This window comes from Paroedura picta, chromosome 4, assembly GCF_049243985.1.
Source record: "Paroedura picta isolate Pp20150507F chromosome 4, Ppicta_v3.0, whole genome shotgun sequence".
NCBI lineage: Eukaryota > Metazoa > Chordata > Lepidosauria > Squamata > Gekkonidae > Paroedura > Paroedura picta.
This window is the reverse complement of record NC_135372.1, coordinates 12,471,434-12,490,198: the sequence shown is the minus strand read 5'-3', so window position 1 is coordinate 12,490,198 and position 18,765 is coordinate 12,471,434. Positions and strand designations below refer to the sequence as shown.

At 46.6% G+C, this 18,765-nt stretch overlaps 1 protein-coding gene across 5 annotated transcripts in view; it reads left to right on the top strand.

Moving 5' to 3' along the window:
- The window catches only part of SEMA6B (semaphorin 6B), a 175,485-nt gene that overhangs the window by 144,028 nt on the left and 12,692 nt on the right, over positions 1-18,765 (top strand). For all 5 annotated transcript variants that reach the window (XM_077331949.1, XM_077331950.1, XM_077331952.1 and 2 more), the window contains 5 exons: positions 357-445; positions 1,452-1,669; positions 9,703-9,834; positions 10,273-10,422; positions 17,574-17,768. In XM_077331949.1, coding sequence (XP_077188064.1) covers positions 357-445; positions 1,452-1,669; positions 9,703-9,834; positions 10,273-10,422; positions 17,574-17,768 — 784 coding nt within the window. The remainder of the gene's footprint in view (positions 1-356; positions 446-1,451; positions 1,670-9,702; positions 9,835-10,272; positions 10,423-17,573; positions 17,769-18,765) is intronic.

The following is an 18,765-nucleotide window of genomic DNA, read 5'->3' as shown; positions in this document are numbered from 1 at the left end:
CTGAGAGAGCCCTGATATCACTGCTCGGTCAGAACAGCTTTATCAGTGCTGTGGTGAGCCCAAGGTCACCCAGCTGGCTGCATGTGGGAAGTGCAGAATCGAACCCGGCTCGCCAGATTAGAAGTCCGCACTCCTAACCACTACACCAAACTGGCTCTCAATACATATGGTAGAAGCATATTTTGTAATGTTCCAATGCATAGGGACTTCAAAAGATGGTCTGATTGGGATGTCTGTCATTATTGTGGGTGGTGTGAAAACCCCACAGAGTTCAGCATCTGGAAGATGTCTAACAAGAAAAGGAAAGTAACCGTTGCCAATCCTTTTTGCTTCCTCTCTCGCCCACCTGTGTACAGAGCCGTATTTTGTCCACGCCGTAGAATGGAAGAGCCACGTGTATTTCTTCTTCAGGGAGATTGCCATAGAGTTTAACTACCTGGAAAAGGTAAGCTGGCCGATGTGTAAGGTGGGCCACACCGGGCTATTTGGAGGATCAAGACTGACATCTGAGTCTACAGTCCCAGTGAAGAGTCGCCACACTAGGAGGGAAAGCGTTCTCTGTGTGGTATTTCTTTCCTGACTCTGCTGAGATAAGAGCAAGGGACAAGCGCAGAGACTGGGAGATGAATCGGCATGGATTTTGTTCGGGAAGATCTTGTCTCACTCACCTTTTAAAGTTATTGGAGGGGACAAACAAACATGTGGACAAGGGTTACCCAGTAGATGCCGTTTACTTAGACATCTGGAAAGCTTTTTTTTTTTAATTATTTATTATTATTTCGATTTTTATCCCGCCAGTCTCCGAGGACTCATGGCGGGTTACGTAAAGACAAATTAAAACCCTATTGAAATAAATCACAACCATTAAATCCCCCCCCCCAAAAAAAAACCCTCATAAAACAGCAGCAAAATTCCCAATCCTTCCCCAATCACAGGTACAGGATCGCAGAGTGGAATAGCACTGGCCGGAGGAGGGGCCCCATTTGTCCCTCAACCAAAGGAACTTGATAAAAGTCCTTCCTCAACGGCTCTTGAGAAAACTCAGCAGTCATGGGATAAGTGCTCTAGTAAATTCAGAAATGGTTAATTAACATTAATGTGGCAAATGAGCTTCGGCATGGGCAAGTGCAAAGTCATGCACGCTGGAACCAGAAATCCTAAATGTACGTTGACGGGATCTGAATTGGTGGTAACTGACCATGAGAGAGATCTTGGAATTGTGGTGGATAATTCATTGAAATGGTCCACACTCAGCATGCAACCGCAATAAAAAAGGCATGTGCTATGCTGGGGCGTTATTAGGCAGGGGACTGGAAACAAATCAGCCAGAATCATAGTCCCCGTGCAGAAACGGAAGGTGTGGTCACTGCTAGGGTTGGGCACTCTGAATGGTCTGGTTACAGGTGTTTACCCTCCTCCCCACCCCATCGCTGCTTCTTTTCCCCACGCAGGTGGTGGTTTCGCGAGTGGCGCGGGTGTGTAAGAACGACATGGGCGGCTCCCAGCGTGTGCTGGAGAAACAGTGGACTTCCTTCCTGAAGGCACGGCTCAACTGCTCGGTTCCGGGAGACTCACATTTTTACTTCAATGTCATCCAGGCGGTCACAGATGTCTTCCAGCTTGATGGCCGACCGGTGGTCCTGGCGGTCTTCTCTACGCCCACTAACAGGTGAGGGTCAAGACAAGGGTCTGGGGTGGGAGACTCAGCCTCAAGATCTGTTTTCAAGAAGCGGCCTGGACAAATCCTGCGTTCAGTACTTTGGGGAACATGCAGAATACTTTGCTTGCTCTGTTTGCCTTTTATGATTGCATTTTATTTTTTGTTTACGAGTTTTATTCTAGCCTGCTAAGGTCACCGGAGTTGCTTGCCTGTTGGTTCCCACCAGGAATAGCCTTCTGGAACCACCTCCCATTTCAGGTTGGGAGGGGAGCTTGGAGGAAGTGTGACATTCCAACATTGTTTTTGGCCTTGGTGTTTGTTTGGCTCCTCCCTCCCCACCTTCTGAACTACCTTAACCACGTTCAGAAAACTTTCCTGTTTCAATGGGGGGGGGGGGAGGAAGACCCGAGTTCAAAGTGATCTGAATTCAACAGGATTGACAATGGAATAAAGAAAGTAAGTGCAGACTCTGCCCTGGATGCTTTGGGCTCATCCTGCTTTGAGCAGGGGGTGGGACTAGATGGCCTGTGTGGCCCCTTCCCACTCTAGCATTCTATGAGTCAGTCAGTAATCTTTTATTGGCATAAAGTTTCTATGAGTCTAATTCAGCAGGGGAATGGGCTGCCTAAGGAGGTGGGGAGCTCCCCCTCTTTGGTGGACTTCAAGCAACAGCTGGACAGATCCTTATCCTGGATGCTTGAGGCTGATCCTGCACCGAGCAGAGGGTAGGACTGGATGGCCCCTTCCCACTCTAGGATTCTATGGGTCTAGTTCAGCAGTGGAATCCACAAAAACGATTGTAGTATTCAGTAGACAATATTGAAGACTTCGGATCCCTTTCAGGATATAAAAGGAGGACAAAAATGATAATGAAATTATTAGTACAACAAGAAGATATTACAAAGATTGCAAAATGTATATTAGTCACAGATCCTATTAAATAACTAAGGATAAATGTGACTGGACAAAATTGTAATTATGGTAAATTATTTCAAAATTAATTATCAGAAGGCCTGGCATCAGATACAAGCAGACTTATCTAGATGGGGGGAAATTTAAAATCTCGTGACTGGGTCGCTAAAAGTATAGCTATTAGGAATATTACCTAACAAATTACAAAAAGTATTGGAAGAGATATTAGAAAACATGGTGACAGCACCTTGAATTATGTATACAGCAAAATGGAAATCACAACTCTTTCCAAGCTTAGAAGAATGGGAAAATATACTTGCCGACTATGCACTAGAGGCAAAATTAACAAACAGTTGTAGAAACAGGTCCATGGCAAAATTTGTAAAGTGACAGAGTGCTTATTATGCAAGCAGAAGACAAACTTAGAATAAAAACCGGTTTAAAAACTGCATATAAATGTATTGTGATGCATATAAATGTACTGCAACACAGAAACAGAATGAGAATAGAAATGGATTCTGAGCAGAAATATACTCTACCTTATTATGAGATATAGTACGATTTTCTTACGGTACTCTGAAATATTACATTGTTAAAAGCCACACTGAGTAGGTAGAGGGGAGAAAAATATATATAATACTATATACTAATACCAAATACGTAGTGAAGATTTGAATTATTTGATTATTATTTGTATAGACTGCCTCTTCCCAATGCTGGGCTAAGGGCAGTTTTCAACAATGGTGTACATTCACAACTACAAAACTATTAAAAAACACACACGATAAAATACAATTGGTTCTGTAGCCGCCATAGTATAGCTGGCTAATTCAGTAATTCTGGTAGTAGTAAAATACTTGTTTTTTTTTTCAAGAATTGTTTTCTTCTTCACATAATAGGGTTGAAAAAGTTACAGACAGAAGAGGGTTACAGATATTTCAAATATTCATCCCAGTACTTTTGTGATTGACTAGTGATAGCGATACATTTATTTGTATATAGCCATAGGCCTTTACAAAATATAAAATACAAATTTATAAACAGTAAAACAGAATAAAAAGAACTGTATAAAAATATAAAATTTAAGACCAAAGAACTGAAGCAGCATACATGAGTACAAAGTGCAAGAGTATTAAGAGCCTGCCTTAATGTTGGCCCTTATTTTCCTTGCAGCCAACGGAAAAGAGCGGTTTTATATGTTACTGTATCAACCTGGTCAGATAAAAGATAGATTGTCTTTTCAGCAACAGAGGGAAGGTTAGAGCCTCTTAAGATCTCGTTGAGGAATTTGGCCCTGGGTTGAGTGTAAAGTAAGCCAGTGGTCCCCAACCTTTTTATCATTGGGGACCACTCAACGTCCGGGACCACTCAACGCCTTTTACTGAGGCCCGGTGGGGGGGGGGTAGTTTACTCCTCTACTCTCAACCACTGCCCTGACGCTCTCTGATCGCTATGGTAATGCTTAAACATCCCTTCAAAATAAGATACAGACACGCCACAACAAGGAACATAAGGAACGTTTTGTTTTCATGGAAATTTTAACTCACGACAATGACAAATCAATGGGAACCCTGAGCTTGTTTCTCTGCAACAAGATAGTCCCATCTGGGAGTGATGGGAGACAATGACACCCGAAGTGTGTTGTAAAGGACCAGGGGGGATGAAGTAAAGGGCTGGGGGGGGGGAAGAAGGCGTCCTTCGGGGCCCACCTCCAGTTAGTCGAAGGACCACATGTGGTCCGCGGCCCACAGGTTGGGGATCGCTAAAGTAAGCAGTCAAATATGTAATGGGGTAAATACTCCAGAGCTTGTGCACCACAGATACAAAAACGCTGTTTTTTTTTGGCGTACAGCTAAAACGGCCAGCTAAAACCTCTGTGGGCATCGTTTCAAATCGGAATGATGTAAAAGCTGCTCTGGTAGTAGTAAAACTATCCCCAGTACAGGAGCCTTACATGGGAGGCAGAGAAACACAGAGAAGCCTTGCCTCAACTACAGGCCTGGTGGAAGAGGCCCTGCGGAACTTTTGACCGTTCCACCAGAGCCCGGATCTTGACTGGCAATTCATTCTGCCAGGCAGGAGCCAGGACTGAAAAGGCCCTGGCTGTGGATGAGGTCAAATGGATCTCTCTGGAGCCAGGGATCACCAGCAGATTGGTATCCGTTAAACCCAATGCGCTTTGGGGAGCCTTAAAGGTTAATACCAATACCTTGAACCTGATCTGGAACTCCACTGGCAACGAGGGCAGTTGCTTGAGGGCAGGACTAATATGAGGTCCTTGTCAGCAGGGGTAGTCAACTTGTGGTCCTCCAGATGTCCATAGACTACTATTCCCATGAGCCCCTGCCAGCGTTTGCTGGTGGGGGCTCATGGGAATTGTAGTCCATGAACATCTGGAGGATCACGGGTTGACTACCCCTGCTTGTCAGGACCTGGACAGCTGCAATTTGGGGCCAGCTGTCATTTCCATATCAGCGACATTAGTATCTTTGCCTGGTGAGCTACATTCATGATCTGAGCCTCCATTGAACCCTGCGAGATAGGTGGACCTGAGAAAGCTCTAAGAGAACTACTCTCCAACAACAGGACCATAACTCGCCCAAAGCCACCCAGCTGGTTGCTGTCAAAACCTTGTGGGACCTCCCATGTTTGATTCTTTGCCTTCTGCTGGTGACCATGTTGTGAGGTTGTGTCTTGTTGTTCAAACCGTTCTGTTTAGGGCAATGGTTCTCAACCTGGGGGTCGGGACCCCTTTGGGGGTCTAATGATCCTTTCACAGGGGTCGTGGCAGGGCAAGCAGCTTGGCCGGGGGTGGGGGGCATCCACACAAACAGCCTTGGTGGGTAGATCGAGAGAGCGTACGTCTGTCTGGAGCAGCGGAAAAGAGCAGGATCATCATGGTGGGTCAAGAGGCAGAACTGAACTGAGAAACCCCAGGGGAAAAAAAGAATTTATATACAATCATGAACAGTGGATCTTCATGCCACTGGTTAGTATTGGTTTAATTTCTGTGAAAGAACACTTGCATAATTTTATGATTGGGGGTCACCCCAACATGAGGAATTGTATTAATGGGTCACGACATTAGGAAGGTTGGAAACCACTGGTTTAGGGGAAGATGGCAGCCATTTGGCCCTGGGATTCTCACATGCAGCTCATATCGCCTGGTCAGTTACCTCCCCCCCCCCTCGCTGGGCTCCTTGCCTTTGACACCCTTTGTCATTCCTGTCTCCAAAGGCCAGGCCAGCACCTGGGCACTTCCTACTATCTTCTTTACAATCTCTCTTGATCAGTGACTAGCCCCCACCCGCAGCCCCAGGGGCCACTACCATGCTGACCATCTGCAACTCAAGGCGAAGCTATGCTTTGTGAGAGTTGGTAGTCCAAAAAGCAATATAGAACCTGAACTGAGGACCCCTCTTCAGTTCCAGCAAACAGTGTGTACCTTGCTGCTCCAAGACTACCCAATAAAGAAGTCTGATTTTACAACGAGGAGTCTTGTTGGTGTCTGTGGGGGGCAATCCTCCCAGCTGCATGTGGAGGAGCAGGGAATCAAACCCAGCTCTCCAGATTAGAAGCCGCCACTTTAAACCACAACACCAAACTGCTTCCTGGCGTTGGACCACGAAGTCCTAGGTGGAAGCCTACCAATGGAAGCTGGAGCAGCAGGGACTGGGGACCTTGGGATGTGGAAGGGGAGGATGCTTCCCCCCCCCCCACCACTCCAAGTCACTTCCGTCACTCTCCTTCCTTCCAAATAGAGTTTTGTGCTGCAGCTTAGGCAGCAATGACAAAAAAAACGCTCAAGGGACAGTTGAGAGCCCCGTGGATGCGGACAGAGCAGGAGAAGTTGGCACCTAGACCCGCAATGCGCTGGAGGTGTCATCTGCAGGGGGAGGTGGCAATGCTCATAGCCCCTGGCACAGGGGAAAGTGAACACACACTCTTGCAGCCATGAGGTTGACCCTTTCATGGTGCCAAACACCTGACCAAGTAAGCACCGGACTGCAGCCCAGGACAGTGGATCATGTGGGCCAGTCGCTAGAGAGGGACACAGGCAGGCAGTGCAGAATGGAGACAGGCATAGACTGAAGTCTTCCCAGAGGAGACAAGAAAAAAAATATGTGGCTCAATGAATCCTACGTTTCCAAAGCCTTCATTTCCACTGCACTAATATGGTATTATGTTTCTGTTCCTCAAGGGACTGCAAGCTCAGTCTGAATTTACCTTGGTCGTGGGCAATTAATATACAACTGAGGAAGACCCAACAAAACTAGTTTCCAGGATTGATGGTTACTTGAAATATTAAAAGATATTGAACACAATATATTTTTTTCTTCTTGCTCAGCTCAATATTGACCTTTTGTTGAAACGTAAGACTATATTACTGCAGTGGAAACGAATTATTTGAAAATGTAGGATTTAATGCACCATATGGGTTTTTTTCTTCTCTGTGCACTCCCTCCTGTGTATATTACTGTTTTGTTCTCTTGACCTCCAGAGGAGAAGCAAGTTAGCTGGGGGGGGGGGGGAGATTTTGAACTAGGTTTGGAGGCCTGGGCCCAAAAATTACTCCATCATTCCCCAAGACTGTAACAAGTCCCCCAAGACAGGGTGTTGCAGGGAAGCAGGCTGACAAATGCAGATCACACCCCACCCCAAGAGGAAGCAGGTTAGTTAGAGGGTTTCAAATGGAGAGCAGTAGGCAGTAAGGTCAAGGCAGTGGGCAGTAAAGTAAAACAACAGAGGACCCCAAAACAAAAAGCAATCCAAGATGTGAGTTGGGGGGAAATTTGGGAAAGGGGGGATGGTGAAATGAAATTAAAAGAAAAAGGAAGTTATACCACCAAGGAAGCAGACAGAAGGAAACTGAACAAAGAAGCTATGTGAAAGAGGAATTCAATCCCAATGTTACCCTGTTTTGCTGCAAACAAACAAACAAAACAAAAACTGAATCGCTACACAGAGTAAAGCCCTTGGCTGCTGACTTGAGTAAGCCAGCCTTTCTCGACTTCTTTATAGTACAGAAAACCCTGAAACATTCTTCATGCTTCAGGACCCCCCAGAAGTGCTGTGATCGTGCAGCTTCCCTTCCCAGCCCCTCCAGCCCCATCACTGACCATTTGGAGAGGAGGGGGCAGGTTGATATATCACCGGATAAATGTTTAACGTTTTTTTTTTAATGTAAAAGAATAACTAACTCCCACCCATTCAAGAAACCCTTCCAGAGCTGTCGAGAAACTCTAGGGTTTCATGAAACCTTGGTTGAGAAAGTCTAGAATAAACTTTCTAAGCAATCCTCCTCCAACCACACCATGCTAAGTAAACTCTTGGGAGAACACCCTCTCTGTCCAAAACCTCAATACCAACAAAGGGAATATGCATGCATCCAACACTTATCTCGATCTGAGCCCCATTGCAACAAATAGGGATTCTGTTATTGGCAGGCAGTAGCACCTGTCAAGCTTTGGAGGGTCCCTGTTTGTTTGTTTGTTTTAAAATTTATATCCCACCTCTCCCAGGACTGGCTCAAGGCGGCTCACCACCCCCACCAATGTCTGGCATTTTTTTCCCATTCAGCCCTGAAACTTTGCTCCAAAGCTCAGCGATTTCTTCAGAGACCACCTGGGTGCCAAACATTGCCTCCTGAGCCTTGATCCTGCCCAAATTCAGTATGAATTTTGGCTCGTCAGGCAGTTCATGCTCATCAATACCCAGGTTCAAATTCCTACTTATGGAAACTTGCTGGGTATCTTCAGGCCAATCACACGCTCACAACCTAACCTACCTCTCGGGGTGGTTGTGGGATAAATTGGGGGACAGGAGAATTATCTCTGTCACTGTGGATCCCCCTTGGGGAGACACTCTGGGTCTAATGATCCTGCATTGAGCACAGGGTTGGACTAGATGGCTTGTATGCCACCTTCTGACTCTATGTTCTATTATTCTAATTCAGTAAATAAAAATAATAAAGAGGGGGCTGTGCCAAACCATGGCCATGCAGCACATTTTTTGGAAATAGAAAGGAACAGCAGAAGATCATCTCTGACAATTCTGTTCCACTATGTAAGCAAGAATTTAGGAATTCCAAAATCAGGGAGAGAATCTCAGAAGTATTGTCAGCATTTATGGGTGTTCTGGACTGAGAATAAGCTATTTGAGCCGTCTCAGCCTCTTTCTCGATGGACTAGAAACTTGTGTGGTCTCTATTTCTTAGGCTGTGATGGGAATTTCAGCCATTGCTGGGCCAGCATTCAATTCCTGTGGAAGAACCCTAGATCAGGGGTAGTCAACCTGTGGTCCTCCAAATGTTCATGGACTACAATTCCCATGAGCCCCTGCCAGCAAACGCTGGAGGATCGCAGGTTGACTACCCCTGCCCTAGACATTAGCTGTTTTCTTAAATATTCCACCTATAATAGGGATTTAAATATCAGGGGATCCAGGGTACAGGGTGTAGCTTGCAACCGTTCTGGAGCCCCAGCATCTCTCGTTCTTTAAAATAACACTATTAAGCCATTGCTGAATGTCCTGAACCAGCTCTGGGGCGACTGAGACTCAAGAGTCACACTTTGAAACGTGAGGTAGAAACTACACGACTTCAACTAGAATTCTGCAGTGCAATTTAATGGATGTGTTTGTCTGTTTATCACTGCTAAATGCAGACAGAGCGTTCCCTGGAGCAAGGGTAATCTGCTCTTCATGTGTCTACATTTAAAGTAGTTTAGCCATCAACCCCAGCTTCTCCTGGGAACTGCGGTACTCGAGCGGGGCGGGGTGGGGTGAGGGGAGTCTCCTTCCCAAGGGGGGGGAGGTATGAAAGCTAGAAGTTTGTCTGTGGCCTGTAGACTTACATCATAAGACTCGCCATTTAAAGTACTTGTGAAAGTTCCAAGCATTTTGTGCCCCATATCTTTACAATAAACCCGTACAGTAAGCCAGTCTAATTACCTCTGTATTATGAGGGGTTGAGGGGCTCCGGTTTATGCCAGAGATGTCATTAGAGCTGGGGGACATGGGGATTATAGCTCAGTTTCAGTCTGCATGCTGCGCCGGTCTTCAAACTAAACATTGGTCTGGGACACGTCTCCCCCTCAAATAAACCCTTTCCCTTTTCCTGTCTTTCACAGCATCCCCGGTTCTGCTGTCTGTGCCTTTGATATGGCCCAAATATCCTCAGTCTTTGAGGGTCGCTTCCGGGAGCAAAAATCTCCTGAATCCATTTGGACCCCGGTTTCGGAGGAATTGGTACCAAAGCCACGGTGAGAATTTTAAAATATATATCGCCAGTTTGCCATGGTGGATAAATAGAACACGTCTATTTGAAGGCGTGCCTTGGCCCACACAAACCTGCCCAAGCACCAAGATCTCAAGGAGGAAGCCTTCTCTCAGAGGCACTGGGGGCCTTTTCTGTGGGGGCCCCAGACTGTGGAAGGACACCTACATTATATGGTCTTTTTGCGCCTGGTGGAAACACAACTCTTCACCCAGGTCTTGGATATCTAGTTTCCTCTTTGTGTTGTCATGCCAGGGAGGGAGGGTTATGTCTGACATTTTTTTTAAAGGCAGTCTGCCTTTATGGTAGGGCCAAACAGCATGGTGAGAGCTAACCCTGGATGGAAACGGGGATTCTGGCCTTGATGGATCTGAGGCTAATCTGTGATACTGCAACTTCCCCCTGTTCCCTATTCGCTTCCTAGGCCTGGAGGCTGTGCCGCCCCTGGGATGCGCTACAATTCCTCCAGCTTCTTTCCAGACGAGATCCTCAATTTCGTCAAGACGCATCCGCTGATGGATGAGTCGGTGCCGTCCCTGGGCAACAGGCCCTGGATCGTCCGGACCATGACCCGGTAAGAGTGGGGAAAAGGTCAACTGTGAACGCAGCTAGGGTAAACGTGGCTTTTCTCAAAAGGGGAGGATAGCAAATTGTGACGGGCAGTGTAAGTGGGAGGGTGGGTGGTTCATTTGGATACCCATCTTAGCTCTTGGATCTCTGTAGCTTGCAAGTTTAGGATGCCAATCAGCCGTCCAGGCGCATCCAAGGATTCTTCCTCTTAGCTCTGAGTTACCAAAAGAGTCTGCTGCTGAAATGTCACCTTGCAAAGCATATGCGGAAGTTTTGCTTCATACAGAGCCTCCTCCCATTTAGAAGGGAGGCCTATGTTGTTCAATTCATATAAATATTAAGAGCTCATGTGAGTGTGATAAAAGGGGAGATTGGCCTGCACTGCCTGGAATTATTTATTTTTATTTATTTATTATCAGAGGCAGTGTTGGAAGCCTTACCTGGGGTGCTTTCCCAGCAGGGTGGAATTCGAACCTGCCTCCCCCCCCCCCCATCCTAGTCCAACACACTAACCACTGCACCATGCAGGGGAAATGTGCAAACAGTCAGAGAATGACATGATAATAACAGCCTAACTCTTGAGTCCAGTGGTACCTTTAAGTTCAGCAAAGTTTTATTCTGGTATAAGCCTTAATGTGCACACGTGAGCTTCTACCCAGAATACGACTTGGTTGGTCTCGAAGATGCCACTGGCCTCAGACTGTGTGTTACTGCTTCAGACCAACACAGCAAGCTACCTAAACCTCTGATGGTAAAGAACTGAACAAATTGCACAGGGAGAAACAAAATCCTTTAGGAAGAAAGAACAGGGTAGGGAGCGTTGAATACTTTGGAAAGATAATGTCAACAGGGAGAGGCTGATTCTCTGAAGCCAAAGGGGTGGCAGGTGACAGTAGATGAGCGATTGGGATGTGAGTGTCCTGCATAGTGCAGGGGGTTGGACTAGATGACCCATGAGGGCCCTTTTATTATTCTATGATTCTAGGGTTTAGACCCAGCTGGAGCCCAGAGTACCATTTGACTCGGGGTAAAGCTGAAAATTCAGTGCTGTCGAAAATCAGCCCAATTCTACATGAAATATGCAAATCGAATTGTCATGATTAGCATAATATGTCTTATATGTTGCATAATTCCCTTTTTGCCTCGTTTCTAGCCAGTCACCCCTTGGGAGACCTAGGTTCCAACATCTGCTCATTAGGTGATGCTGGGCCAGTCATTTCCTCTTAGCCTGACCTCCCTCGCTGGCGTTAGAGCTGACATAAGGGAAGCCCTGCTCAAGTCAATTTGGGGCTATTCTGCCCCTGTTGCTGCCTGCAGAGATTTCGCCAGGTGCTACCAACTGTGACAAAGACAAATGAAACTTGCTTTTTTCATTTTGTTTGCGTGGAAAATTACTTGGAAGCTATGGGCAGCTTGTGTCCAGAGTGCAGTCACCAGCTCTGGGTCGGGAAATACTGGGAGATTTTTGTGCTGGAGCCCGGGTGGCATTTGGGAATTGGTGTGCCCTCAGCAGGGTATACAGCCAGAGAATTGACCTTGGTCATCAATAGTGGCATGTCTCCAGGTATCATCTGGATATTGGCAACCCTAGTCCAAGGTAATGACATGCATCACCTTGCCTAAATTCCCTTGAGCTCCTGTTGAAGCAAAATAACATTTAAAAGGTAAAGGTAAAGGTATCCCCTGTGCAAGCACTGGGTCATGTCTGACCCTTGGGGTGATGCCCTCTAGCGTTTTCATGGCAGACTCAATACGGGGTGGTTTGCCAGTGCCTTCCCCAGTCATTACCGTTTACCCCCCAGCAAGCTGGGTACTCATTTTACCGACCTCGGAAGGATGGAAGGCTGAGTCAACCTTGAGCCGGCTGCTGGGATCGAACTCCCAGCCTCATGGGCAAAGCTTTCAGACGGCTGCCTTACCACTCTGCGCCACAAGAGGCTCTTTAAATAACATTTAGAGAGTAACATATTTTTGCACGCTTGTCAGTCTACATGAGCTGGGATTCTCTCTGGCTCACAGTCTTGCTCTCCTCTGGAGTTTTTTAAAACCTTCAGCAGGAAAAAAAAAATAATTTCTTGCACACCTCTCAGTATGTGAACCTGCCAGCGTTCAGGCACAGACAGGTCCGGGCTGGCAAACGCATCCATTTTTCCCAAAAGCACCACCGCCAAAACGATCTGGTTCTAATTAAATCGGCCTTAATTGCTGTTTTATGTGAAATTAATCAAGCATCATTTCTGTTGAGTCTCGAGCCAGAGATGCACACCAGAAGACCCTAGGTTTCCGTGGTTTCGGGGTGGGCTATGGGCAATGTGGTTCCCTGGGATTTCGCTGAAGGAGCCACGTGCAAAAACCCCGGGAAGGACTGGTGCAGCTTTGCAGGTGTGATCCCAAGTCTTTTTGCGGCTGGGTAACCGTGCAGGGCACGATTAAGCAGCCGGTGGGCTGGAAATACCTCCGCCTCTGGCATTCACCACCACCCCCTCCTTTCCCTGAACCTTCAGCTGCACATACAAATAGCCAGAATTAATTGGTGGAGATAATTACAGCTTTAATGAGACAACAGAAAACTTTTCTCTAATTGACTTTGGGGGAGGCTTTTTCCAGAAGGGGTTAGAACAAGACGGGCTTTGTTGTTCTCCAGGTTGCTTTTGTTTTCAAGCTATTATGTGCTTTTAAGGATTTTTTTTTCTAATCTGCTGCAAATCAGGGCTCCCAGCTCCAGGTTGGAAAGTCCCTGGAGATTTCAGGGTGGTGCCTAGGGGGAGTGTGGCTTGGGGAGGGTAGAACACCTTGGAGTCCACCCTCCAAAGAGGCCATTTTCTCCAGGGGGACTGCTCTCTATTATCTGAGGGACAACAGTTCTCCAGGTCCCACCTGGTAGCTGGGAAGACATATTTGGATCTCCATTCTCTCTGGATTCTACAGCGGAGAGCTGTGTATGTCATTTAATAATTTCATTTTCCTCCCATATTTCAATTCCACCCTCTCATCAAAGAGCTCAGGGGACCGTACATTGGGAAATACCTGGAGATTTTGAGGGTGGGGCTTGAGTAGGGTGGGGTTGGGTGTTTTCTCCAGGAGAACTGATCTTTTGTCACCTGGAGATCATTTCTAATAGGCAGGGAGCTCCAGTCTGGACGTTGCAAGTCTGTGAGAGTCTGTGAGAGGTGACTATCTAATGAGAGTTCCAAGTTTATTTTGTGGTTGTACGAACTTCAATAAAAGCGTCCTTATTTCAACGTGCTTATCAAGAACTCCCTTAGACTCAAGACACCTTTCTTGGCATAACAAAACATCAAATCAGCGGAAGCAAAAAACTCCCTTATGACCAGCTCATCAAGAATTAAACAGTTTCCGGCAAGTCTGCTTTCAAATCAGATCTCCTCATCGGAATTCCAGCCTCCACCACTGAGAGTTTGAAGGGAGTATGCCTGTTAACACTTCAGAGATGAGATATAATTGGAATTCTGGTTTTCTCCAGGGAAACTGATCTCAATTGTCTGGAGATCCATTGTAATTTTGGGGTCCTACCTGGAGGCTGGCAACCCTGAGTCATGGATGGGTAGTTGGGTAGCAGGTGCAGGAATTCCAGTCCAGCACCCAGCACCTAGGCATGAGCAGTTATTTGTATATCTATTGAATACCAGGGTTAGGTAGTGTGAGAGTACTGAACTGTGACCAGGGAGGCTGGAGTTCAAATCCCCACTCCACCCCAAAGCTGGGGCCAGCCATCTCCCTCAGCTGAAACCTACCTCATGGGATTTTTGTGAGGAGAAACTAGAAAAGGGGGAAACATTCAGGGGTGTCCAAAGTGGCTCTCCAGAATTCCTTGGACTACAACTACCATGAGCGCCTGCCAGCATGCTACTGGCAGGGGCTCATGGTAATTGTAGTCCATGAACATCTGGAGAGTAACAGTTCGGCCACCAAGGAAGAGCACAGGCCATTCAAGGGGGAAGGAGAGGATTTTCCCTTTGGCCCAAGCCTCAGGCTCAAACATGGGGCAGGGGCTCTCAGATTTAAATCCTTATCTTTTTTTGGCATGTGAAAAATGTTGCAGCTTGACTTGCTTTTTTGGATGCCTTATTTGGATTGAACGCAGGTTTTCGTTTTTATTATTTATTTATGTATTGGTTTTATATACTGCCCTTCCCTGCACACAAGCTTGGGGCAGTCCACAACCCACATTTCATATCACAGTGAAAAAAAAATTAAAACTTGTTGTGCTCCATTAGTTAGTCGTCCCGCCTCCTAGTTCACTTTACGGACAATTTTTCATATTATTCTTCAGTTGCTAGCTTAGTGGAGGGATTAACCCGGAGATGCAGTTTTTATTGGCTGTATCAGCTTGTTCTGTCCTCAACCAAAGACCTAGCAGAAGAGTGCCATTTTGCAGACTCTGTGGAATTTAGGGAATTTTGTCAGGGCCTGAGTCTCAATGGGCAGCTAGTTTCACCAGGCTGGAGCCACAACCGAAAAGGCTCTGCCTCTGGTTGAGGCCCGGCACACTTCCTTCAGGCCAGGGACCACCAACATGTTGGCATGAGAAGTTCTTAAAGGAGGTGTCATAGTCCCATTGTATACGGCACTGGTCAGACCACACCTGGAGTACTGTGTGCAGTTCTGGAGGCCTCACTTCAAGAAGGACGTAGATAAAATTGAAAGGGTACAGAGGAGAGCGACGAAGATGATCTGGGGCCAAGGGACCAAGCCCTATGAAGATAGGTTGAGGGACTTGGGAATGTTCAGCCTGGAGAAAAGGAGGTTTAGAGGGGACATGATAGCCCTCTTTAAGTATTTGAAAGGTTGTCACTTGGAGGAGGGCAGGATGCTGTTCCCATTGGCTGCAGAGGAGAGGACACGCAGTAATGGGTTTAAACTTCAAGTACAACAATATAGACTAGATATCAGGAAAAAAAATTTCACAGTCAGAGTAGTTCAGCAGTGGAATAGGCTGCCTAAGGAGGTGGTGAGCTCCCCCTCACTGGCAGTCTTCAAGCAAAGGTTGGATACACACTTTTCTTGGATGCTTTAGGATGCTTAGGGCTGATCCTGCGTTGAGCAGGGGGTTGGACTAGATGGCCTGTATGGCCCCTTCCAACTCTATGATTCTATGATTCTATGACTTATGTCTACAGATAGGGTTGGCAGCCAGTGGCCGGAAGGGTAGGGTCATAGAAGAGAGTGGCGTTGCAGTGAGGGCAAACCCAGAAATAATTTTAAGCACTGCTGTAGAAAGACATGGAGCTGCACAGCAAGGGCGGTTTAGAAGAGTAGATTAATTTTTTTTATTTATTTATCCTCCTCCTCGCTTTGCTGTTGGTTTTGTAGATTTGTTTCCTTCGTAGAGTATGAATATGTAACATGTACACGATTATGATTTGTGGCATACAATATTTCTGATCTAAGTTACATTTAATGCAGAGATATTATGGCACGTTTACCACTGATAGCTGGAAGCATTCTTTCAGTCTGGGCTGTCCCCCTCGCCACTGTTCTTCCAAAAGGTCGGGGCCTTCATCAGGGCCTTCACCGAGAGCTATCTCTCACTTTGGAAATTCCTGGAGATTTGAGCATGCAGCCTTGGAAGTTCCAGGGGAAAGGGGAAGGGAGTTTAGTGGGTTCTAATGCCATAGGGGCCGTCCTGCAAAGCAGCCATTTCCTCCAGTAGAACCGACTTCCTCAACCCGGTTGTAATTCCAAGAGAACTCCAGGCCCCACCTTGAAGCCGGTGACCCTAAATCTGGGAAGCTTCTGTCCGTGTGGTTCTTCCCCTCCACTCATTTCCTCATCACAGCCACCCACTGAGACAGGTCATATTGAGAAAGAATGTGTCATACGAGGTGCATTCCTGAGCGGGGATTTGCACTTGGCTCTCCCAGAGGAAACCACACCGGAGGCCAAAATCAAGAACTGTGAATTTGAATCAGGCAAAGAGAGAGGCAAGATTGAAAAAAAGCTGTGAGGGACCAGATGACAGGACTGAGAAATTATGAATTGCCCCCCCCACACACACACACACAAACAAAAAGACAGTGGATTCTATTTTAGGAGGTCTGCTTAGAAGCCAAATGGGACTCTCCTGCAACTGCCTCCAGCTACAGACCACTGAGATGCCCCCACTGTCTTCCGGGGGCTTAGTTAGGGTTGCCAACCTCCAGCCCTCACAATTGTCCTCCGGATGACCACGATCAATTCCCCTGGAGAAATGGCTGCTTCGGAGCGTGGACTCAATGGTCCTGTACCCTGCCGAGATATCTTCCCTTCTCAGGCCCCCTCCTCCAAAATCCCCAGGTGTTTCCCAAACCAGAGCCAACTACTTTGGACTCAGTGGACCCTCATTTACCGCATAGGGGGAACAGCAGGAAGCCTGGATTCAGAGAGCTGGGTGCGGGGTGCATTTTCCAGTTCGTTTTGCCTTGCATTTCGAAATACAGTTTTTGAGCAAATGTTTTCTTTTCTTTTCTTTTTTTTAATAAGATTTTTATTTTTATTTTCCAGAATTAAAGATAGTGAAATACATGCAATCTACATTGTTAGTACAGAAAAAAGGAGGGTTATGCTCTTCATTTAATACATTTAGTTCCCCGTTTCAATCCTTTTTGTATTATTTTCTTAAATAGTTCAGGTAAGGGCCCCATTGTTCTCGAAAGGCCTCTTCTGTTCTTCCGTTAACTAATAGTGTCAGTTTAGCCATCTTGGCAAAGTCAGATAATATATTCAGCCAGTCTTCTATCGAGGGTAGTTCTTGCGTTTTCCATTTCTTGGTCAATTCTAGTCTTGCTGCCGTCGTCGCGTAGAAGAATAAATTTTGTGTGTGGGTTGGGAGGCACTGAGGAGGAACACTTAATAACATGGCTTCAGCTTTCATAGGAAATCTAAGACCCCACATTTTCTGCATAATAGTATGTATTTTTGCCCAAAACTTATAAACTTTTTCACATCTCCACCACATATGAAAAAAAGAGCCTACTTTATCATCACATTTCCAACATTTGTTGTTACAATTTTTGGCAATTTTAGCGATCACTTTTGGTGTTACATACGGCAAATGTTTTCTTTGGTTTCGAAGCAGTCCTCCGGCAAGGGTGGCAAAATGCTAAGGATAAGGGGCGAAAAAAACATCCTTTCTTTTTATCTTCTCCTGGTCAGGTATCAGTTGCGCAGAATTGTAGTGGACCCTGCAGCTGGGCCCGGGAAGAACCACACGGTGGTGTTTCTGGGGTCTGACACCGGCACCGTCCTCAAATTTCTGATCCGGGCTAACATCAGCGCCAGCCTGGCGACAGTGCGGGCGAGCATCCAGAGCGTGTTTCTGGAAGAGTTTGAGACGTATCCCAGCGAGAGGTAAGTTGCAGCTGACAGCCCCTCTGGCTACTGGGTGCTAAGTGGAGTTCGAACAAACAACCTGAGGAGTTGCCAACTCCAGGTTATTTGGTGGGGGGGAGCTTGGGGAGAGAAGGGGGCCCAGGAAAGGTTATGATGCCCTACAGCTAAATATCCAAAGCTGTCGTTTGGCACACAGGAACTAATTTCTGTTGTCTGGAGATCAGCTGAAATTCCAATCGCCAAGCCCCACCTGGAGGTTGGCAGCCGTGCAAACAAGTGATATAGGGCTTTTCCCGCATTCTCGGTTTTCCCACTTGTAAGTTCCTGTTTCCTTGGGGGAGGGTGTGCTACCCATGTGTTTTGCTCCCCCTAGTGGTCCATTTGCTATTATATCAGAATATCCCCCTAAAGCAGGGATTCCCAGACAGGTGTCTGTGGACTCCAGGTGTCTGTGAAAGATCCAGAGGGGGTCTGTGGCCTTTTCCATCCTGCCTAAATGGTTTTGGCCACCAGCCTAGTGAACTGACTGCCTCCACCCAGAGGCCTTGATGGGCAGGCCACGGGCATAAAAACCAAAGTCAGTTGTGTCATGATATGGGGGTCCTGCCCTTCTTTCTGGACTACATAATGCAAAACAACCATAGTAGTAGTATGGTAGGGTGAGGGAGTGAAAGAAAGGGAAGGGTATGTATAGTTATGCCATTTCTGGGGGGGGGGGGGTATGGCAGAGAGTCATGACCAGCTGACATCACTTCCAAGGGTCCTCGAAGCCTGAAAAATTATTTCAGGGGCTCCTCCACAGTCAAAAAGTTGAAAAAGGCTGCCCCGAAGACCTAAACTGGATGTTGAACTCATAAACTGATATAATGGAAAATCAACCCCTAAATGAGACAAGATGCCTGCCAAAGAGGGGGAAGGAAACCCAGAAGAAACAGAAACTTACAAATGAGGAAAATGGGACTGTTAAAATGCCCCATGCTGGAGTTTTGCTCCAGAACTACTTCTTGAAGTTTTT